Genomic DNA, 23,544 nt, shown 5'->3' with positions numbered 1-23,544 from the left:
AATTCACAATTAGTTATAATGAAGCAAAAATTCTAATCTTGATTTTGCAAAGAATCTTTCAGAAGTTAAGGAATATTGAAGTGTGTAATCCTATTCCCATTTAAAATACAAAAAAAGTCCTTTTTTCCATGTTACTAAACATGCAGGGAGTATTTTTCCTGTAACTGTCAGATTGCACCTTATTCCACAACTATATTAATAGTCTTTATTTTGTATGGAAAAATACAGTAGTTGTGCAAAAACAGAACTACGGGACAAGAACAGTAAGACTTGTACAAAATATCAAAGAAACAGTAAAAAATAAATAAGCTAAAGCGTAATAATGCAAACTCAACAAGGAACTTTTAAGAATGGATATAAGGCAGTTTACAATGTATACACAACACTGTACACAAACAGGAATAGAAAAGTGATTGAATATGTTGAGCTGATCACCCCAACCTAATCTGACTCATAGGAATGTCACTACATCTGGTTATTTTCCGAACAGTCTTGCAAATATAAAACCTTTTTTACTCTGAAAAATACTTCACAACTTCGTCCTAAAAAACAACTGCACCTAGACTTTTCCTCAAACTTTCATCCTCACTCCATTCCTTGGATTTCCTATACAAACACTTTATAAGCATTTCATTCCTGTACCTTTTTTTCTCCATGAAAAAGGCCAAAATATTTTCCTTTAAGGTAGCACCCAAAGGTGAGTAGATAAACTATATAAAGTGCGGTTACTGTTAACATGCCATAATAGTGTTACTCAGTGCAATAACCAATATGGTCAAAGCCTTTCAATGCACATGCAAATGTCACTGCTTATTTTACTTTTTTTTTCCTTATAGTTACTAAAAGGTTATTTACATGTCCAAACATGGTTGCTTGTAGTTTACTCATTCACAAATTATTTAAGGTTCCTAAATGTACACCATGCAATCCAAATTAGATTCCATTAAAAAAGTGATAAAATACTATCTTTGACTAAAAAACATACATATACAGATCTGAATGTTATGCAGCAGATAGTTTCTTAATACTGTTTTGAGAGTCGAGCACTTAAGCATTATAGAGGCACAATTATTATGTAAGTGATGAGATGTAATACAACCAAAAGCCAAGATTAAAACTCTATGTAGGAGGAGTCATATATTAAGGGTAAAGTTGCAGGACTTTTCCCACTTGAGGTCCCTGTTTGGTGGCTGATGATCCTAGCCAACTCTGCACAGATTTGCTATTCCAGTTACTCTGACTCTCCTGGGATGGTGTGAACAGCTTGAAGTGGTTGTATCCCATTAAATCCTGGCCAACGCGGACTGCATTCTCAAACGCAGGAAAGGCCAATCAGTATTTTAGGCAGAAGTAACACTCTGATGTTGTGAGCTAGGTTTTACAGACGTGTATTGTTCAAAATGGTATTTACACGTTGGATTCGATGAACGATCGCTTTGGTTTCGCAGCTGCCGCGTGACTCGGGTGGCCCTCCCTGCCCCCGTGGGACGGCTGCTTCGCCGGCGGCTCCGCGTGCGAGCGGGGAGCTGGTTGAGCTGCTCTGCTGTCTGCGCAGGGCGCGGGTGGGGGGCACCTCCCCTCCTCAAGGCCTGCACCTTGCACACCGTTCCGGATGCTGTCGCCTGGGGCGACACCAGTGGAGAAAGTTTTAGTCTGATAATGTTTGACTGGGTAATGCTCAAAATCTGAGGGCTGAACGCCCCCGGAACCAGCATTCATTAATCCTTCTGTTGCCTGAGAATGCCAAGTGCGACTGGATTGGTTATTCTGCTGCTGAAACCTTGCAGTTTTATCCATGATTCCCATAAACGGGGTGTTGCGAGGTCTGTGTTCAGCAGCAGGACCCTGAACTTGATTTACTTTATTCTCCTTGGTTTGAACGTCTGGCCCCAGCCCCTTCATGCTATCTGTAAAGCTACCTGCTGAACTTAAGCTGCTAGTTGAACTAGCAAGAACCATACTGTTGAATGGAGAACTAAACGAGACACCACTGGTCACAGGAATTTGCTGTCTTGCTTCACCGAAACTCACCAGAGCAGGAGTTGTTAACCTGTCAGCAGCTTTAGACTTCCTTGTGGAAGGATGAGAAGAGAGACTCTCACTGTGCTGCGAGTGGGGACACTGGCTGGACTTGCACGGCTCGTTGTACAGACCAGCACTAGCACCAGTGGCAACACTCCCAGATGATAATGTGCCCGAATCATCCAAATACTGAATTTTGTTGCCATTAAGGTTTCCAGAGTGTCGTACTGGCAAAGGGCTTTGCGGAAGACACTGACAAGATGACTTTGTATTACACTGACTGCTTCCTGGTTTTGACGCAGGCTGAATAGAGCTCAGGTGCTGATTAGTTTTTACAATCTGCGCCTGCTTTGTTGGCTGCAGGATCAAGCCTGGCTCTCTCAGGTACTTACTGCCCACTCTGCCTGGTGGGGACACAGGCCTAGTTTTCTGTTGAGCACTTTCCTGAGGGGTCCTGCTGAAGGACGAGGCAGCAGAAGGACGTTCCAGTCTTTGTGGAGAGGAAACAGATTCACCACAGTGTGGCAGTTCTTCTGTTCTCTCTTGAAGATTAAAATTACTATTCACACCTTGCATAACGCCCTCATCCTCATTTTCGGAGCTGTTACTCCGCTGTCCAGGCTGTGGAGACTGGTGCCTCTGCTGCTGCGCTCTCTGGAGCTGCTTGCACTCCTCCTCCACTCGAGCCAGGAGACGCTTTATCTCTTGGTTGGTAGGACACAGCTTTGTGGCTTCACGTAGGTCAGTGAGGGCTGCATGGAGCTTTCTGTTAAAACAAAAAAGTTATCAATAAAAACTCAGGGTGAATTGAGTCAGTATTACCTGCTGCAGATCCATTTCTGCTACACTCAAGACAGTGTTCTCCATCTTTCCCTTCCTGAAAATGTTGTGACAAGAAACAAGTCAGATGTCCTCCAACCCAGGAAGCTCTTTTCTACAGTGGAAGCACAGAACTGGTCCTGGAACTTGCCTGTGTGTCCTAAGAGACTCTCCCAGAAGCCAGCCTGGGTGGGCTGCAGGCGTAAGCCTCATCTCAGGAGCCCTTTACTATTATCTTCACAACAGGCACCTTGCTGAAATCCAACCTATGATCGCTTCTTCCACTCAAAAAAGATGTGGTGAATCCATAGGGAGTTCTCCCTAGGCACTAGTGGCTCTTATTCACTCTTACATGTAACATATTCCTCTATACACTAACATATCAACTTGTCACTTTCTGGATCCCTAATAATTACCTAACAGAGTACTCCATATGGCTTTTGGTTTATGCCTAGTTGGTTTTGACTCATATGGGGACCTAACACAGATGGTAGCTGCACAGGGAAAACCACCTTTTCTTTATAACTTTCAGGTATAGACTCTGATTATCTTAAGGAAAAGGAAAGCATTATCATTGGTGTTACGAGGTAAAAAACTTGTGTAGAAATGCACAGAAACAAACAGTACCTGCTGTTCCTCTTGGCTCTTGCTCTAGCATAATAGGCTTCATAAGATTTTGGTTTCAGATCCAATGCTTTGGTAGCAAACTCTTCAGCCAGACCAAAGTCCTGACAATTTAACCAAATACATTCATTATATAGTGTCATTAAAAGAAAACTTAATGTTCTCTATAGATGCTGCCGTTTTAGAAGTGTTAAGCAAAAGCTTATCCAATCTAGAAAGTCACATGTATTAGTTAGGAAAACCAAGCATTTTTCAGAAGGGCTGAGAACAGACCTCATACTGCTAATCTTTGCTGTGACAGCTAAAGGAGGCTGAATCTGAAGTAGCTAAAAAAAGAAGTGTTAATGAGGGTAAGATCTAGTCATTTTCGAGCAAAGCTGTTAAAATGCTAGAAAAGAACACATGTTTAACAGGACATGGGGCAACCTCAAATGACAAAGCTCTATCTAGAATGTGATTTGAAAAAAAGACCAGTTGAAAAATCTAAAACAGCAGAGGAAACAGAACAAAACATAAGTTAGAATTGTCCAGAGCTTCCTTTGATAAGATATGGAGCATTTTTAGACAAGAATTGCACTAGACGTAAAGTATTTCATTTTCATTTGAGAAGAATGAGGAATGATAATTCAGTTAATTGTTGGTTAAACTAAGGACAGGAAGCAGCAGTTAGGATTGAATGGGGCAACAGTGGCCAAGGGAAAGATGAAAATAGAATCAAGTCTCAGCAGTGCTTGGTCCTTATGATACCGGATGATCTCCAGCACGCTCATGCAGGGCGCCAAAAAGCACCTCAAGGAAGGGCGAAGGGCCCAGGACATCGCATGAGACTGGAGTTGTCCACGTGCTGACAGAGGAGGGGTGATGCATTTAGCAACATCCAAGTGGGAGCTCATGAGAGGCCAGCGTGACCCACACGTACGTGGGCACAGACAAACACTGTACAGGGGCTTTCAGCAACCGAAAGAGACAGTGTGATCGCAGAAGGCATCGGGAGAGCAGCCTGGCAGAGAGGCAAGAATCAGCACTGCACACAGAGCAGGGCAGCGGTAAAATAGTCCCGCTAAAGTCCTGGTCGAATGCTCAAATGCTCCTCAGTGTAACAGGTAGCAAGAATAACTCACTTGGATGACTAGGGAATGAAGCAGTCATGAAAAGAAGGAATAGGGGATGGCTCCTGTCTACCTATGCCGCAGAAACGTCTGGGAAGGGGTAATGTAGGGCATATTCAGGAAATCAGAGGGTTTTATTTTAAACAGTCACCCAGGTTCACTGATGGCACTGGTGAACTACCATCCCCATCCCAATTAATCCAAATATATGAAACACATCAAAGACAGCTCTGCTGGTGGGCTATGTTGGTGTTCGTTTAACCAAGGTGGTAGAGGGGTATTTTTACCTGAAAGTACAGAAAGCAAACTACGGCCCAATTCTCAAAAAAACAAATTACATAGGAGCAATCATAATTGCCCCTTGGCAACAGGCCTTTATCTCATGGACTGTCCTCATGCATTGACACAACAAAGCTCAATCAGGTATAGTCAAAGAACTCTAATAAAAGGCAAAATAAATGTCTAAGTAGCAATGTTTGTAAGAAAGATGCACACAGTGACCCATGAGGATGAACTGGCACTTGAAAACTATCCAATCCTTTGCCCTTATGCAAGAGTTCCCCCCTGATGTTAGCTAGTGCTTTGGAGCACCCCTCTTCTGCCCTTGGAGCCCAGCACGAGGATCAGGAGTCACAGGAACACGGTGATAGCAACAAGCTACCCAAGCTCTCTGCGAAGCAGTAGAAAACAAGCCTAAGATTCCCAGTACCAAAGAAACGACAGGTTAATAAGAAAATCTTACATTTGTTTTCCGTCGACATCGTGACAAATTTAAGTATAATGAAACTCTCAGATCGTTGAAAGCTTTCATTTCTTCTCCAAAGCCTTCCCTTGGGAACTTCCTCAAAGCATACTGGTAGCGCTGGGCAGCTTCCTTCATCTTACCTTTCTACAAATTAAGGAAATAAGAGACTGTTCAGAAACTCCCACAACTTTTGCTGATGGAAAAAAAAAAAAAAAAAAAAAAAAAAGCACATTTATATCCAACATCAGCTGGCAGGTGCTCTTCAAGACCAGGCAGACGCTCTGCACGTGTGCCTGTACGTGCACGTGTGTATTAAACTGACACACAGACAAAACGAGAACTTCTGAGTTAACTGGAGTTTACTTTGCAGGCTCATTACTATTCTGGTGAAGTATCATTGAAGTTTTTACAGTAATACAGACCACTGGGACCCAAACAATTATTCTTCATGTATAATTCAAATAATTGAAGAAGTACATTATCAAACCTCTAATATCTAAATGGTATTAGCAGAGCATGTTCTTAATGGAATGGTGTAAAACTTGTGCTGCTACCAATAAGCTCCAGAGTTGGAAAGGTGGGGTTTTTTTGAGGAATTTTTTGTTCATTTTTTTTTCCTCAGAGTTCCTGAAGCTTCTAGGTACCACCCACTCCAAACAGGAGATGATGTGCATGTACACAACAGAACAGGGGATGTAAAGAAGCTAAATCCAAGCATAGCGTCTTCCTGTTAGAAAACAGATCTACCTACTTTGTACAGTAAATTTCCTTCTTCCATCAATTTCTGCAGCAGAATGATGAGAATATCAGGTTTTGAGGTTGCCATTGCCCATGCTGCATTTCCTGCAAGTTAAATTTTAAGATTTACTAACAAGTGAGAAGAGTTTGTTTCTGATATCTAAGTGCACTAGAAAGCATAATCCTGCTTCAGTGGATATTCTACACGTAAGGAACAATTTTAATCTACAGATCCATATTGGCTTGTGCCTCCTTCCCTCTCTACCCATAGAGGGCAGCTAGGTATTAAATGGTCCGACTCATTTTTCCTCTGATGTCTGTGTAGGACATTACGAAAGTCCATGGCAAAGTATGGTCCTAAGTAAGGTGCTGTACTTATTTCTAACACCTAGAAAGTAAATAATTCTAAATTATACTTTAAAAGTACTACAGATTCAACAGTCATCACAGAGTTGCAACATCTACTTGCCTACTGATGATACATGAGTTGGACATGTTGCTAATCTTTTGCAAAAATGTCAGATTCTGTAATATCTTGGTGAAGATAAATTTAAATTCATCCAACATTGTTAATAATGTCAAAAATAAGGAGTACCAAAATAACGATTATTTTCTTGTGCAAGGGTATCATGATAGAGTAACCATGTACAGATTCCTGATCAACATACATTAAAAAAAGGAGTAGAGTAAGCTTCCTTGCATTTCCTCACTTCTGAGGTGAGTCTGCAATGTTTGACTTTAAAAGAAGGGAAGAGTTTAATTTCTCTTAAACAGACACCTGTAAACCATATTACTTGGAAAACCTACCGTGCAATTCAGGAGTTATTTAATCTGCTTTAGAGAACTAAGAGTTGCCCTAGGAGGGCAGACGTCCAGTTCTCTCCTTTGAGTAGAGGAGAGGTTTTACTAACCTAATTTAGCCCCTTTTCTCAGTAACATCACCACTACTGAGGTATTCCGACATCCGATAGCTCTGTCCAGCGGCCGCATGCCGCTGTGGTCAACGTGCTCGATCACGGCTCCCTGCTCCACCAAATACTGCACCTGTGAACAGAGCGAGAGGAGCCCCCAAGTGTCCAGGGCTGCAGAGCCGGAGCAGCAAGATGCTTAAGGTGCCACTCAATCTTGCTTGAATTAAGTTTACTATTAAGACATTTTAAATATGTAAGAGATTCTAGGTCTAAAATATTTTAGAGTTACTGTAAACTTTTGACCTCAGGCATTCTCCATTTCAAATTCGAATGCATTTCCCCTAAAAATTTTTATACATTGATAATAGAGGTGGCATGCAAGAAAGGTACAGGACTGAAAAAGGACTTGAGCTGTTGCCCTTCTTCTGAAATCACCCATGGAACAAAGAAAAATGAATCTGCTTCTCAGTCCTTTATTTCCACATACATAAATGCTGCAAAAGTAACACTGAGACATGCTTCTCCATACAAAATCTTCAAGATGAAAAGTATAATTAATTTTCTAAGCAGCGTCACTGTCACACAAAGCATGGAAGATACCTATGAATGACAAGCAATGTGGCCTAAGGCAGCATTCTCATTGGGTTGTTGTTGTTGTCTGTTTTTTTGTTTTCATTCTTTTAACTCCAGTTCAAAACACAACATTGTTGTGTTACAACACAATACTGTGTTACAACATAGCCAGTGTTATTTCTTACTGAGATTTAAAACACTCAGTATCAAGTATAACTGCACACTGCAAAGCAGCGGCACTGCAACAGCATAGTGCTGCCCTTCTATCACACCTATCTCAGGACCAAAACCTTATCTACTAACTGCTCTTCTGAGTAAGCACTTGCACTGCAGCCAAAATCTTAGCAGTAAAAACATAATGACCAAATTTCCCTTTGTCATTTGGTTGCCTTTTTTTTTTTTTTTAAATATTATGAAGATTTGACATATGCTCTTTTTATCCTGATTGTTTTTCACCGTTAGCTTTACTTACAATATCAGCATCTCCGTAATAAGCTGCCAGGTCTAAGGGTGTTCGTCCATTTTTGTCCATCTGATCAACTGTAGCACCTTTTTCAACTAAATACTGAACCACTTCCCTGTGTCCTTTTAGACAGGCCCAGCTCAAAGCTGTCAGTCCTTCTTTGTCCAGAGATGAAACAGCTGCACCTATAAAATGAAAATGAACTTTATTATGAAGACATCTTGTTTCACAGGTAAAATTACCTAACTCAAATAGATGCAGTCTATGAAACATCTATTCAGCTTTGAAACATGTATTTTCTACCTTCAGAAAACAGAAATTCCACAGTGCTCAAATGTCCTTCACAAGAGGCCACCATAAGTGGTGTCCTGCCTTGCTTGTCACTTGAATTCACATCAGAGCCATGCTCCAACAGAAGTTTAGCTATCTGAAATAGGAAATGGCAGTTAGAAACAAATAGGGCAGATTTTGATTTTGCTCTAATTAGCACACTTTTGCAGAAGTGGACTAAGCCATTATTTATAGGCAATCATTGAAAGTCCTGCTCATGTCTTAACTGTTAGCAATTCAGGGCTTAGTTACTCCTCTCTTGAGACCGCTTCTCATGCTGCGCTTAAACCAATAAAAATTGACAGGCTTAAGAAGGGCCCCCGACCCTAAGATTCTCTCTCCTTTACCACAAAGGCAGTAAAATGAATCTGTAATTTTCTCTGTTCTTGATCTGGGAAATAAAGTATTATAGATTCAATGTATTATTTTTTAAGATATATTACAACCAAAGTTCTCATGTAGACAGTGTACTCACAAATCCTTTGTGTCAATGAAAATAACTTAAGTAGTGAGTTTCTGAACACCTCCCTTTAAAGTTCATGCAAATGAGTATTAGAAAATTTACATTAATTATGTCCCTAGGGATGGGAGGAAGGTTATGTTATTTCAAAGACTGTTTCCCACAGGAATCTATGAAGAAGTGCCAGACCTGCCAGTGACCCTGCCGAACTGCACAGAAAAGCGGAGGAACCCCCCTCCTGTTCGCTCTTGTCACAACAGCTCCATTTTCAAGCAGTAATTCACAGATTTCCACTTTTCCTCTTCCTGCAGCAGCTGTCAGGGCTAAAGAAAGCATTTTCATCAACATCTCTCAGCTGTTTTAACATATCCTTCCACACATGCAACATTGTATTAGTGTCACAGAATCCCCAATTGGTAAAATTTTGTAAAATTTTCATAACTTTTTTCAGCTTCAAATGTGTAAGTCAGAATCAGGTTAAGGCAATAAGCCAAAGGCACTGTATGGTAAATTAAAAAGTAATTCTCAAAGATAACAACTACAACATGCGCATAGCTTGTAGGCCAAAAGGAATATTTACAGAAATGGGGGATAAACCTGCCAACTTCGATATAGCTCCTTTTCTTTAATCATTTTTTCACAACAAGGAAGTGTTGTCTCTTCATGGAGCCTTTCCCCAAGGCAAAGCTCACAGCGCTTCTGGGCTCCCACAAGGTGCTTTAGCTCGGAAGGTACCACTGCCCCCGACCCCGGCGCCTCCGCTGGAAGCTCCCGAGACAACCGCGCTTCCCTTGGAATTCTACTTGGAATTGCTTCCCCCAGTTTGCACAGTGGAAAGCACAGTCGGTCAGCAGTGAATAGTTCCTGTTCCTATGCGCCTGTTCCTTGCCTTCGGCCTCATGGAAATGCTGTGTTTTTCAGCACACAGAGACCTCAACTTTCTACCTCACCCTGAGCATTTTTTCAGACGCATAGTGCCTGCTGTCTTGCTCGCTACCTAAAATTGAGGAATTTTTCAACTTTTGGGCAGATAGACCCCTGTAGAAGACACCTTTTCAGGGGTGGCTGAACACATTACTGCGCAGTCCAAACCAACACAATAGCACATGTGCCCAGACAGCACAACACCACCACCACCGAGATTACATTTATCCTAGCTACAAAATGCTGACAAAATGTTGCTTTAGGAGGTAATTTCCAAATACTGGGCACTAACACTTTGTAACCCCACTTACTACCATGACTCTGAAAGAAAAATTTTGCTCCAAGGCTATGCATTTAAACAACTTTTCATTTTTTCCTACAGTTTATTATTCTCCTTCCTTTTCACTACATTATTATTTTAAGTTTGAAAATAAGGTATTTTCCTGTATTTTTCCCATTGTGATTTTTTTCTTCTTACAAATGTCTCACATGACATTCTTGTGGATCTTGAAATTAGAACAGACTTATTTTCACTGAATTCTTTTAATTGGCCTCACCTGTGCTGCAAACACATTTCTGAAAATTGTGTCCCGAGTTAGCTTCGGCACGAACCAGGAAAGGATTCAGCCCTCCATCTTCTATACAAAGCTAGTATGAACAGCTAATCCTTCCCTCCCCCTGCCACTAAGTGGGCCAACTACTCAATATGCTGAACGTAAATTAAAACACAAACTCTGCAGGAAGCAGTAAATCCATTATTTCCTCCAACAGTACACAGCTCACACCCTGGGCAATACCTCGCTATGTTATAGTTATAGTCACTTTTTATATATGAACAACTGGAAATAACTGCTATAGCTGCCTAGGAAATACCAACAGTAAAGGCAAAACAAGCTATCTTTTTTCCCCCAAAATTTCATATTTATCATTCTGTCAGTTCCAGGTTTTTAGTTCACAGAGCAAATAACATTATCATAGAACCATAGAATGCTGAAGGTTGGCAGGGGCCTCTAGAGATCATCTAGTCCAACCCCTGCACACGCAGGGTCACCTAGAGCACGTGGCACAGGACTGCGTCCAAGAGGGTTTGGAAGATCTCCAGAGAAGGAGACATTATAGCAACATCATGACTACCCTGTATTTATTTATTCGGGGACAAAAAATTTTACTATTCTACAGAAAGGATCACCTCTGATCCATCCACCTAATGTACTCACAACACACAAACTTAAATGGACAGTTACTCCGATGCAGAGATGCAGAACAGAAAGTACAGGAGCAGCCCATTAAGCTGAAGGAGAAACAGCAATCTGACACATTTCTGATCTGCAGCCAACAGTGTGTTGTGTAAGAACAGGATGTTTTTACATCTGAAACAAGACACCCACAGTCTGGAAAATCAGCTGGAAAATTAGTTGGAAACAAGACTAATCAGTCATTGTAGAATCCAACAAGCACAATAGAAAGGCACTAAGCTTGGTACATAATCAAATACTAAAACTCTTTTCAGAGTTCAAGAACAGCTGCTGTATGTGCGACCTTTAGCTCTGGAATTTTATCTTTCATGTATAAGTGCTTGTTTGAAGAGGAGGATTTGTTTATAACATATTCCAAGTAAATGCAGTATAGCCTATCAAACAGCGGTTTATAATCAAAATTGCCATTAGGCATTCAATGAAGTGACTAGCCTCAACATGCATGCCCACTGCATTAACCCACTTTAGAGGATTTCTTTCACTTGCTTTATAACCCCTTTGTAACTCAGCAGCATCTGATGGAAACATCCTTGTGTGTAATAAGCCTCTCCAAACCTCCACTCTCATTTCAAAACCTCTTAACTTTACCTTACCATTCCTTTCTAGTTAGTACTTTAGGTTCTACCTGTCCTTTCCCTATTACTCTCCTCCACCACCGACGCCACCTTCCTCATCCACTTCTGGAAGGAGACTTCCAGTCTGGCTTCCTTTGCGGAGAGCACACAGAGCTCTCGAGCTTTCCTCTTCTCAAGACACAAATATCCCGACCAGGCTCCAGCGCGGGGAGGAGAGGGAAGCAGGCAGAGCACAACGGAAAGGTGCAGAGTGCTGCAGAGCAGCTAACCCGAACAAGGCTGAATAAGGCACCCCCAAGGGTTTTGCTTGTGGGGAGGGGAAGGGCAGGTGGAGGGTGCGATATACTGGACTTTTTCTATTTGCAATGAGCCGCAGGCATAGCTTTGTATACGGATAGAAGAACATTTGCTCCTCAAGTATGTGAAAAGGCTACTCAAAAAAGAAAAAGAGAGAGAGAAAGAACAAAACACTTGTCCTGCCTGTTCATGCAAATCTCAGATCTTTAACTGAAATTAAGATGCTATTCCTACAATAAAACACGGGAAATTGCAGCTGTAGGCTGCATAGTTTACTGCATAGCTTGAAAATGAACAAAACACTCTGGCACTTGCCATGCACAGAAATACGTTCTAATGAGAACAAACTAGGCAATCACGTAGCCTCTCCTTCAAACAAGAGGAAAAAAGGGTAGGTTTAATAAAGTAAAAAATATTGATATTGCTCATAATGATAAAATCAATCAACACGCAGTTTAAGCCTGGTACATCCCTCTTGTTTGTATCATAGAAAATTTAGTTCAAGTTCAAAACAGAAAATACCTGTCTCTCCCCAGAGTACATCAGTGTCATTGATATCAATTTCATGTCCCTTTTCAATTGCCAAGAGGTAACAAACCACCTGTAAAGCAAATAAATAAATAAAATACATCACAGATGTAATGTTTGACACACAGCCCAATTTGCTACTTGGAATATACAGCAATAGCTAAAGCATTTAAAACAAGTGAGTGTTCCTCTCCTAATATGCACGAATCAAAGAACTGATTTTGTCCTTAATCCACCAAAGCAAGATCAGTATGATTTGGGAAATAAAAGACAAGTGAATGTTAATAAAAACAGTTTATATTATAATACATCTTATGAAATGGGGATTCATAATTTTTTTCACCTTTATGCTCTTTATATCTTAACTGTTATTCAAGACTTCTTCCTTACAGAACAGCCTTGGTCATTTTTCAAGGTAAGACTAAATGAAGTTTTGTGTTTTTATTTTTATCTTAAAAAAATGCTATGTTCTCTCTAACCACCAGCTAATACAAGAACATTAAATCAGACCTCTTCTAAACCCTAAGCAATTTTCTAGTGGGGCATAGACTTGCTGAGACTGCAAAAAACAGAAATAGCAAAATCACAGAAACAAAAGCTTTGGATGAAAAAGGAAAGAGCAAAGCTAGGAAAGAAGAAAGTGTATGAACATACTCTCAGGCTCATGAGAATCATTCCATGGACTGTAAAGAAAATGTGAAAATTTAATATGCTAGCATATAATGTAAATTAATGAAATACACAGGCCTTATTTCTATCTAAAAAAAAAATCTAGCTTCTTTTTGCTCTAAAAAGAAGAGAGAGAAAAGAAATTTTTGCGTAAATGAGGAGGTATTTATGATTAATGTGATCTGTTTTGCAGATACTAATGAGCTAGTCCTTCCACGTTCATCAGTGGATGCAAACCAGAACTTTTACTAGAGTGAAGGAATTTTTCCCCTGGTTCACGTTAATCATAGTTCAGAATCATCAAATTGAATTTGTTCGATACTCTGGGATCATATATTAACCCAATCACATGATAAACTAGCTGCCCATACCTCTTTTATAGATAACTACAAACCCTGTTGTACAATTCTGATAAATTCAAACAGATTTGGAAATATCCTATGTACCAACCTACCTGAGAGTGTCCCATACTGGAAGCTGCTGTCAGTGCTTGCTGCAGCACCTGGCATTTCCTCAGTGAATTTTGTTCTTGGGAAGGAGTTATCCAAACAGCATTGAGCAAATACTCAAGAATATCACGATGCCCTCTAAGTGCACTATGGATCAAAGCACATTGGCCTTTCTTGTCTACGCAGTCAACCTGCATTAAGAAAAATGTTTATAGTTAAAAATAATTTTAAAAAGTCTAGAGAATTGTAGAAATCTCATGACAATGGGCAGGGGTCCTCAAGACTGCAAGAAAGCAAATGACATTCCTATATTCAGAAGTGCAAAAAGAAAAATCTAAGGAATTACAGGCTGGCGGGTCTCACTCAAGCCCACAGAATGTGACGGTGCCACTTCTGAAAGTGGCATTTACTAAGGACCGCTGCAGTCCCCTTCTGAACCAGGCAGAGCCACTCGAATGCTCTTGCCAACCACCATGACACCTGCAGCCTCCCTGACTACATTTTGAGGGTAAACACTGGGATTTCATGCTGGGATTTCTAAGCAATATTACGTATCTGCTAGATGTTGAAATCTTTGCACTAGACTCATTAACTTTACAGGAACTAGTAATGCATATAAAAATGAAGCACACACCTGATCTGAAAGACAACTTGTCATGGAGCCTGCATACGTGTTCTAAACTTCCCAACTCCCAAAGTCTCCATGTTAGTTATGCAAGCAACAACCACTTTCTTGGGCAGCCACAGGTTTTTTTTGGCTGCAAGCATTGCAAGCTTTGTGTCTCAACTCACCTTTGCACCCTTTTTGCACAGCAGCGAAACTATGTTCATGTGACCTGCAGCTGCTGCGTAGCTAAGGGGGGTCATTCCACTTTCTGAAGTTCCATCAATAGCAGCTCCAAATTCTAGTAGAAGAGTGACCATTTCTTCATGTCCAAGGTGTGACTGAACACACAGAACTGGAGCATTATTTAGTACTTCTGTTCTGTAATTCACATTTGCTCCTGCCAAGATGAGCAGACGACTCACCTAAAAATTGGATGTAAACACAGCATTTTTTTTTCTGTATTTGTCTTAATTTATGAACCAACTTAGACATCTTGATTCAAGCCCTTCTGCGCTACTCTCCAATTTCAATGCAGACATTACGGGCAGACACTGACTTTATTACATATATAGCAACATGAAAGCTTACAAGTCATCTGTTAGAAAACTACTGTCCTACTAAACTGTGTATTACTAACAGAAGCTCAATTTCTCTCCCGCTCACTACCCAATGCAATTTCAAAATCCGTTACAACAGTATGATGTCATCTATGTTATTTACCACTTCTCTGCAGATTTATTTAACAGACTCCATTAACAAAAAACCAGGCTACATGCACACAATTTTATACACACACACACATATATATAAATATAACTCAATGCGCATGAATGTAAGCAAATTTCCAGTCAAAGGCTTAGCAGTTGGCTAAAATTGCAACTTCCAAATCCCCATTTCCCATTTTCCTAATCCAGGAATCCTACCATTTTTATTTTATAATCCTTTTAATCTCACCATATTTCCCATTTACTATTCCCTTGGTATTTCTGCATACAAGAAAATGAGGCTGAAATCTGCTCAGCAAGTCAGGTGGTATCTTCGATCTCCTGAAATTTGTTAACACACTCGCCCATGTATCAGAATGTGGGTACACCAGAATGAGGGTAAAACCCTTCTTTTTGTCACAGGTGTTAAGGAAAATGCAACTGGACTTTAACAATCACAGTCTAAAACAGCAGAGTTCTTAAAAAAAAAAAAAAAAAAAAAAGTGCATTTTTATTTTCAAATACTAGGTTTTGTCATTACCAATTTAAAACATCCTGTAAAGAGGTTATCAAGAAAAAACTATTTAAACTTGCCAAAGGATTTTAATACATTATTTCTGTCTGTTGTTTACTTAAAGGTTTGTAGCTTCAGTGTTCCTTGCTTTATTGTGCAATTAAATCTTGTCATCCTTCCATCTGCTATATCACTTGCTTTTTGCTGAAATTAGCATCTACTGATGAATAAACTAACCTTTGTACTCAAGCTGCAGAAACTATGTTAACCCTCAAACAACCCTCAAAATAATCTCATTCCAGTTATAAACCAGAAGTCTTCTAATTACATGCATAATCTAAATTACTGTGATACATTTCAAGTTCTACTTTAAGAAGCTCTAGATAAATAAAAGACAATTAATAATGTTAGGACAGCATGATTCCACAAATAATTTACATAGTTTCTTAGTAAAAAAGCAGATGTTTTGAAACATTTAAACTGATCTTGCAGTGTTAAGTAAATACTGTGTTTCAGAGTGAAAATAAATGCAAATAATCAAAAAGATTAAGAAAGTAAAATTATCTATGCCATAAAAACTTAATTTATCAGAAGGATTATCTTTCTATACAGAAAATTTTCTATTTTTGTCATGTAATAGTATTATACTCTGAATATCAAGCATATATGCCGAGCATTCAGTAGGCTCTCCACATGTATTAGAGGGATTATTTTTAACATATTCTAATGCTGATTCTGATATTTACGGCTTTGAAATAACTTAACAGCTCTCAACTGATCTTATATGAAGAAAGCACTACAAAAGATTGTGCTCATTTTACAGATCCTGTGCCTCAATCTACTCCTGAGAAGTCTAAATTAAAAAACACAACGGAGTACCTGGGGACACTCAGATTTAGCTATATATTTATGCCAACTGTTTATATTTAAACCTTCCAATTTACCCTGGAGTGACGTAAACTTCTAAAAAACATGTGTACCTACCTAAGCTTTCAGAATTCGGACAATACAGCTGACACAGCATTTGCCATGTAAAGCAAAACACAAACTCCTTCCTTGACTTTTCTGGGGGTGCTCTTGAACTAGGTATTATTAGTTTGATGTTTGCTTAGTTAAGTCCATCTGAGCTTTTAAATCTTCACCACTATGCTTTGAAAACAGCCTCCCAAAAAGGGATCAAATATTAGTGGAGGACAAGATTGTCAGTGTGTTTATCGAAAAAGTGAAGTGATTCAACACAGTGTAAAAAGTCCAAGGAGGCAGCAATATCAACACAATGAATTCCCCCTCTGAACCATTTATTTACAATGTATTCTCAAAAAGGTAATATCTGAAAACATATTTGATACCTCTTGAGTAACATCACCCATGTTCCAAATGTATTTTCAGAAATGTAGAAGCAGGAATTCTACTTGTTTTCTTATAGAGTATCGTATATCTGTAGACAACAATCCAGTACTTCCTCCTCTACTGCATAACAATTGCAGAACATCTCCGGGTGGCTGACTTTAATGTTATTTTAAAATACATTTATTTTGAACTTAACAGTTGGCAGATTTTTGTTAAAGTAATTCAGTAACAGGTTTGTAGCAACAGTAGCAGACAGAGCACTGATTGCACAGGCATGTGTATTTTCTTACCTTCACGTTGGGAGTATAGATGTTTCTCAGAGAAGCAAGGGCTGCAGACAGTCCATCAGTACTATACCCAATCCACAAGGCTTGAAGATGACTGGAAGAAATTCCAGTCTTTTTACTGAATCCCTATCAGAAACGATATAACAGGAAACGTCTCTGTAAGATTACCAATAATACTTACATCTACATCTTATCAGCACAAAGAGAAGTTATAATTTGGTTGTTAGCACTGGTTACAATTGCAGGTGGTCTGCATAAACTTCTGATAAATTAAAGCAACTCTGATGCGGATCTCTAATACACCTGCATGTACAGAGAGCCAAGTTTACCTTAAAAATGTGAGCTTTAAGTATATGGTGACCAAGCTCCATAGTTTGCTGTCGGTTTAACTTTCCCTCCTGTCGAGAAAACATGAAAGCCAGTAGAGCGTGTCCATTCCTAGTAAAAAGAACAAGATTGAGAGAGAACTGCATGTATAATTACGCTTCCAGAAAATATCCGGTATGTTTGTATGTTTGACGCCCAGATTAACTTCAATTTCTTTGTCGGACTGCTGAAATAGACCTATGCCCAGACATCTTACTATACATGTCCAGGTATCATAGGCCAGGCAAAATTTCTAATGCTATGCAAACCTTCAGCAGTGAAGTCATCAGCAGAGAAAGTAACTACGTTAAGTACACTGAATTCACTTATTAAAAAGAACTAATAGAGACCTAAGCCACTTAAACAGGTGCTTGCTAAAAAGGTGTTCAGGTCTCTATGTGAATCATGAAATTTCACTGAAGCAAAACAGATCTGTGCCTTGCAGACAGCAGACACAAAATGAAATGATATCCAAAACATTTAAAGCATGACTGCTACAAACTTTCCAAATGATATCTGGAAATATTTACTGTTTTTGTCACCAGCTTATTAGTGAGGATACAAGAGCTGCTTCTGTTGTTGCCTTTTCTGTATTTTTGAACTATTACATCTAAAGAAAATGCTTTCCAGAATGAAATAATGCAAAGAGAAATGGTATTTCTGATATTTTTATTGTCATCTCACAGAAGGCCCCTGTCAGATCTGATCCAGCTCTAGACACAGATCTGTGCAACACTCCTCCTATGCTTGTTTCATCTCACAGCAGAAACAGCAGCTTTCCAAAAGAAAACCTTGTCTTTTTGTAAAATTGGAAAAAATTCTTTCAAAATTTGAGCTAAATTGTATAATTAGTAATCTACACCTGCATTACTCTGCTGTCAATTTTTGAGGAAAATGGAAGCAGAATTACTTTGAGAAAACCAGGTTACCAGACACCATATGTTAATAGAGTATATTCTACTGGACAATTAACCATACGCTAACTAGACCATTCTAGGTTGGAGATTTCTCATCCCATACCCAGAAGTATCCAAACAAAGTTTTCCTAATTAACATCTTAGAGTTCCTTTCCCTGCTTTCTGTTAGAGAATGCACTCAGATTCATGCACGCAACGAGCTCAGTGACTGCTAGAAACCCAGAGACAAGGAAGGAGCCAGAACATCTGCAGCTCCGATATCCTCCCCACGGGGAAGCGACTGCATTACCTGAATTGTTTGCTATGTCTACTCCACAGCACTGACAAGTCTTTTAAAATTATGGCAGACCCAAGTCAACATTACTTATTATTTTGTAAGAATAAATTTAAACCCTATATTCAAAAAAAGGAAAAGGAAAGGTTGCCAGAATGTGCATATGCAATGACGGCTTGAATGAAGAGGATTTTATTACTTTCGTTTTCTCTACTGTCTCCAGTTTAACTAATTCATGTTCTTGAACCCAAAGGAGGTGAGAAGGAACAAACGGAAACAATGTCACCTGGGGTTATTATAGAAAGAAATATTTAAAGATTCCTATTTCTAAAAGAGCCCAACAGATCTGTTCTTTCTATTCCCGCCCTGTAAATAGAAGAGAATCATTGCACAAAACCATCAAGAATTTTACCATATTCATAGCAGCATAATACTAACTTCCCTACCAAGGTAGGGAAGTCAAAGGCAAATTTGCAAATTCTGTCAAATCTGTCATTTATTGTAACCTTTGACAGTCTCATCAAGCCCACCTCTACAGACGTACACGCTTTCATTTGAAAAAAAAATAAGACTTGTATTTTAATATCACTCTCTCACCAATTCTTGAAGCCAATTATATAAAATATAATGGGTTATTTGACCATGATTTACTACACGTTTTATTTACCTTGGCTCACACAGGAAGTCAGTGTTTTCGCCGTCTGCTCTCCAAACAAGCCATTCCCTGAAGGAAGGATGGCAGAACATACGTGTTCTGTCACGCCTTTTAATCAGAAAGCATGAAAGAGCCTCCATCCTCTGGCTGAAGTCTTCCCATTGCTGTTCACCATTTATTTGGCCTGCATTAATAGCTTGGAAAATCTGGTCATCTGTCATGGGATGTAGGGATGCCAGTGCCACATTTAATATAGGCAGGGCTCGCTCAAAAGCTGAATTTGTCATGAACTTCATGTTGCACTGGAGTAAATACAGTTCTGATAAAGACACGGGAACTACCTTGTAGCTTGCGCTTTTGATCACCAGGTGACCTTTTTGGAAAAGATCCAGCGTCAACTTCAAATATAGGTAAGATCCCAGGCTTCTCATGATCAGGTGGTTACTCACTTTCCCAATAATGGCCGCATCTGCTTTTCCATTTAAAGATATATTGTTTATAATTTCTTGACTGTTGTTAATCCTGTACTGAATATAAGCATTCAAGTCACCATGGATTTCTTTGTTGTCTGGAAAATTGTCCAGGGATACTCTGATAAATGGCAATGACCTTGTTACTTCCTAGGATAAGAGTGAGAAAACGAAAAAAGGACACACACAGATTATAATATACTAGCACCCAAAGCTCCATAAGGTGTCTTTACTACATTTTTCGTCTGTAGCGAGCACTAGGTAGATGAAAAGTTGCTATCTCTACTGCAGCTTTACAAATATTATCCCCTCCTAGCAAATGAAACAGTATTTCTACATTACATCATTTTTAATAGGAAGGTCTCAAATATTTTACTAACCAAACTCTGCAAGGAAATTGAGGGGCATGAGCTGTACAAACGATCACTTCCAATTTAAGGCAGTAGAAGACAGCATCCATAACTGGACATTTTAAAGAGAGGGGCAAGGGATAAGGAGAAGCAAGGAAGAAAACAACTTTCTTCATTAAGAAATACATCCTCATCCTTGCATCTTCCAGTAGCAATGGACCAGAAATGAACCAGCAATACATACACAGGTCTGTTCAGTTTAAGGCAGGTAATAACTACGGCAGTAATCTACTTCAGTGAGTATGTTCTCAGTACTATCTGAGTGTGTTTCTATGATAAACCAATGAAGATCTGAAAAACCTGAAAACATCTTACAAAGTCATGCCAGGAGAGTTTAACAAGCTTCTCAACACCTTAAAATGCAGAAAGAAATCCTGTATGTGTTTGAAAAGCTGAACTGTCAGGCTAGTTGGATATTTTGACCACACAGTTCTGCAGAGAGGAAAGAGAACCCCTGACGCAGGAATCATGTTACAAGTTTATCTCTGATCCAGCACACGCCGGGATGGAGGGAGATGCAGGAGCTCTCCAAGGGCACAACAGCCCTCACCGACTGGCCACCCGCCACCCCGATGCACAGAGAGCAGGGCTGGAGCCGCCTGCCTGGCTGTGCCCATCCACCCGCAGCGGTGACAGGGGACGGCTCCTGTGACAGGGCCTGCCGTCCCCCAATGCCACCCTCAGCGGTGACAGGGGACAGCTCCCGCGACCAGGCCTGGCTCCCGCGACCGGGCCTGCCGTCCCCCAACGCCACCCTCAGCGGTGACAGGGGACAGCTCCTGTGACCGGGCCTGGCTCCCGCGACCGGGCCTGCCGTCCCCCAACGCCACCCTCAGCGGTGACAGGGGACAGCTCCCGCGACCGGGCCTGGCTCCCGCGACCGGGCCTGCCGTCCCCCAATGCCACCCTCAGCGGTGACAGGGGACAGCTCCTGTGACCGGGCCTGGCTCCTGCGACCGGGCCTGGCTCCTGCAACCGGGCCTGCCGTCCCCCAACGCCACCCTCAGCGGTGACAGGGGGCGGCTCCTGTGACCGGGCCTGCCGTCCCCCCACACCTCCAAGCGCAGCGCACGCCGGCGGCAGCGGTGCACGACGGTAGCTGAGCTGCTGTCCGCATATAAATGGTGTTATCTCAGAGGTGTAAGGAAAGACCAACAACCAGACAGGGTTTTTTAAATTGAAGTGTGCGTGCCCTAAAACAGCCCAGCAGGTGCTGGAAACAAAACCAGAACTGCGCTCAGAATTTTGCTGGCCAGGGCAGAAAAATGGAAGCCCTGTACAGCCACACTTCCCCAGCCAGTTAAGTACTAAATGGCAGGGATTACATCCCCCTTCTCATTCCCCTCATCCCCCAGTAAAAAGTTGTTTTGGGAGCACTGGAAGTGTCTGTTAGCCACGTAATTCTTACACAGAACTCTAACCGCAAGTTTTTGGGTTGGATTATTTCAGAAAGGGAAACTAGATAAAAAGAGACAGAGATGAGACCAGCAGTACTGATGCCAGGAATCAGTTTCACCAATCTCCATCATTATCTCTTCCTAAAATGTGGAAACACAAAGCATAACACTAGCAGATACATAGCCTGACAAGTGAAGGTTGAAGGCAAGACCACTACCGGGTCCCTCAACTCATTCATTTGCACATTTCTCTCTTGAAAACCAATGAAACAAATTTTTCCACTTCTTGTATTATTAATTAACATTCCAGAAAGTGATAAAAATCCTATTTATTCTCTGTGTAAGAAAAATGCAAGAACAAAGTACATGGAGAAAAAAAAAATAATTCATGACTGAATTCCTCTCAAGGGTATTTTCATAATTACTTAGTCGCAGCAATATAAAAGATTACGTTGTCTTTGAAGGGAAGAAAAAAAAGGTTAAAAGGGTTTTTACCTGCAAGTTAGTTCTTACAGTCACAATAAGCTTCAGCCAGGGAGGAAATTTTAAAATTATGTTTGTGATAAATGAAGAAAGTGTATCACCATAATCAGGTTTATGAAATTCAGCATCATTTAAACCATCTATCAAAATTATGTATTCTTCTTCAGGAATTTTTTGTTCTGAAAAATGAAACACAGGAGAAAAAATTATTACAAATTTTTCTACAAAATGACACATTTTTATCTCCAAATTTGGAAAATCAAGGAAGAAAAAGATACATATATGCACAGTAATGTATTTTATCATATTTTGGTAGTATCCAAGAGAAACATTTAAACAACTGAAAAACAGTACTATTATTATTTAAACCAGTCTACTGTCTATACTTAATAATCCTGTTCCAAGAGTCAGAGCAGTTAATTGCTCTGTTTTCTAGATCTCACAGTTATAAAACAACACTGCTATAGACTGCTAAAAGGTAAGCAATCACAATGTTTTTGATCACTATTATTATGAATCCACTTCACAACTGACTTAGAGCTAAGAGATTAAACATAGCTATTAGCATAAGAGATGCACAGATATGGAAAGAAGGCATATGTATTTGGTTTAAGCTATAAGCTGAGACTACTCACCCAAAAAAGCATATAATTTGCAAAAATCAAAGCCATTGGTTTACATCCGCAATTTTGAGGAAAAGGAAAAGAAAGTCCCAGGAGTAAGCATCAGATCTGCAAAAAGTGTTTCGCACACATTTCCTGACAGCGAGCAAAATTTGAGAACTGAAAACAGATCCTAAGAATGAATGCCATGGGCTGGGTTTACACTTACACCACTCTGCTCCCTCAACCTTGGCAAGTATCAGGTATCTGCTCAAACTAATAATTCACCAGATTGTGATTTTCAAGGAAGAGTTTGATAGTTTTTTAAAACATGAAACCATATTCTTTCTTGCATGTTTTCCGGACAAAGCTCCATACCATTTCAGTTTTTAAAATCATGTAAAAAAGATGCTTATTTGGCAGGTCTTTAAGCACAGAAAATTTCAAATAAAAAAGTGTAACAAAAATCACAAACAACTGGAAAAAAATACTTCATTTCAAAATGTGTCAACCTTAACTTCAAGGCACAGTTATCCTTCAGCTTTCTAGCAAAAGCAGTCATAGTAAAGTTTCCATAATCTTCAGTACATTTTATAGAATTCTATTAATAAATAAATAAATTGTCATCATCAACAACAACAAAAATTATTTTGGCAAAAATTTCTTCCGCATTCTGCTTCACTTACTTCTCTTAAAAGGATTAAAATATTTATCTGGATATTTTGGCCTTTGCTAGCATTTTACATTAAGTTTCTGAATTGTTTCTTTCTTTACCTACCTTTCCTGAGGTTTGAGAGTGGTTCCAGGACTCCCCTTTTAAACGCTGCTGCTGGATCTTGGACACAGGACCTCAGGCTAAGCATGTTTTGTAGGTGAGGCTCTTTTATTAGAAGATCTCTGTACGCTGTTAACTGACTTGAACGACAAAGGAGAGCTGCAATACTGTGCACAAATTCCGGGACGAGACATGTATATGTGTTGTCAGCTTGGCAGTAGTGATAAGCAACAACCTGGAG

At 40.0% G+C, this 23,544-nt stretch overlaps 1 protein-coding gene across 1 annotated transcript in view; it reads right to left on the bottom strand.

Annotated features, from left to right (window-relative positions):
* Window positions 1-143: 143 nt before the first annotated feature.
* TANC1 (tetratricopeptide repeat, ankyrin repeat and coiled-coil containing 1) overlaps window positions 144-23,544 on the bottom strand; it is a 56,462-nt gene continuing 33,061 nt past the window's right edge. The window contains exons 10-25 of the mRNA XM_010213277.2: window positions 23,307-23,538; window positions 21,939-22,105; window positions 19,179-19,786; window positions 17,284-17,392; window positions 16,958-17,080; window positions 14,285-14,521; window positions 13,498-13,683; window positions 12,369-12,447; window positions 8,984-9,117; window positions 8,308-8,431; window positions 8,014-8,189; window positions 6,969-7,101; window positions 6,071-6,162; window positions 5,317-5,463; window positions 3,469-3,569; window positions 144-2,788 (exon numbers count right to left, since the gene is read on the bottom strand). Coding sequence (XP_010211579.2) covers window positions 1,408-2,788; window positions 3,469-3,569; window positions 5,317-5,463; window positions 6,071-6,162; window positions 6,969-7,101; window positions 8,014-8,189; window positions 8,308-8,431; window positions 8,984-9,117; window positions 12,369-12,447; window positions 13,498-13,683; window positions 14,285-14,521; window positions 16,958-17,080; window positions 17,284-17,392; window positions 19,179-19,786; window positions 21,939-22,105; window positions 23,307-23,538 — 4,029 coding nt within the window. The 3' untranslated portion in view covers window positions 144-1,407. The remainder of the gene's footprint in view (window positions 2,789-3,468; window positions 3,570-5,316; window positions 5,464-6,070; window positions 6,163-6,968; window positions 7,102-8,013; window positions 8,190-8,307; window positions 8,432-8,983; window positions 9,118-12,368; window positions 12,448-13,497; window positions 13,684-14,284; window positions 14,522-16,957; window positions 17,081-17,283; window positions 17,393-19,178; window positions 19,787-21,938; window positions 22,106-23,306; window positions 23,539-23,544) is intronic.

The sequence above is a fragment of the Tinamus guttatus genome, unplaced genomic scaffold (genome assembly GCF_059628265.1).
Source record: "Tinamus guttatus ecotype Peru unplaced genomic scaffold, ASM5962826v1 Tinamus_guttatus_pri_ptg000073l, whole genome shotgun sequence".
NCBI lineage: Eukaryota > Metazoa > Chordata > Aves > Tinamiformes > Tinamidae > Tinamus > Tinamus guttatus.
This window is presented reverse-complemented; position numbering and strand designations above follow the sequence as displayed.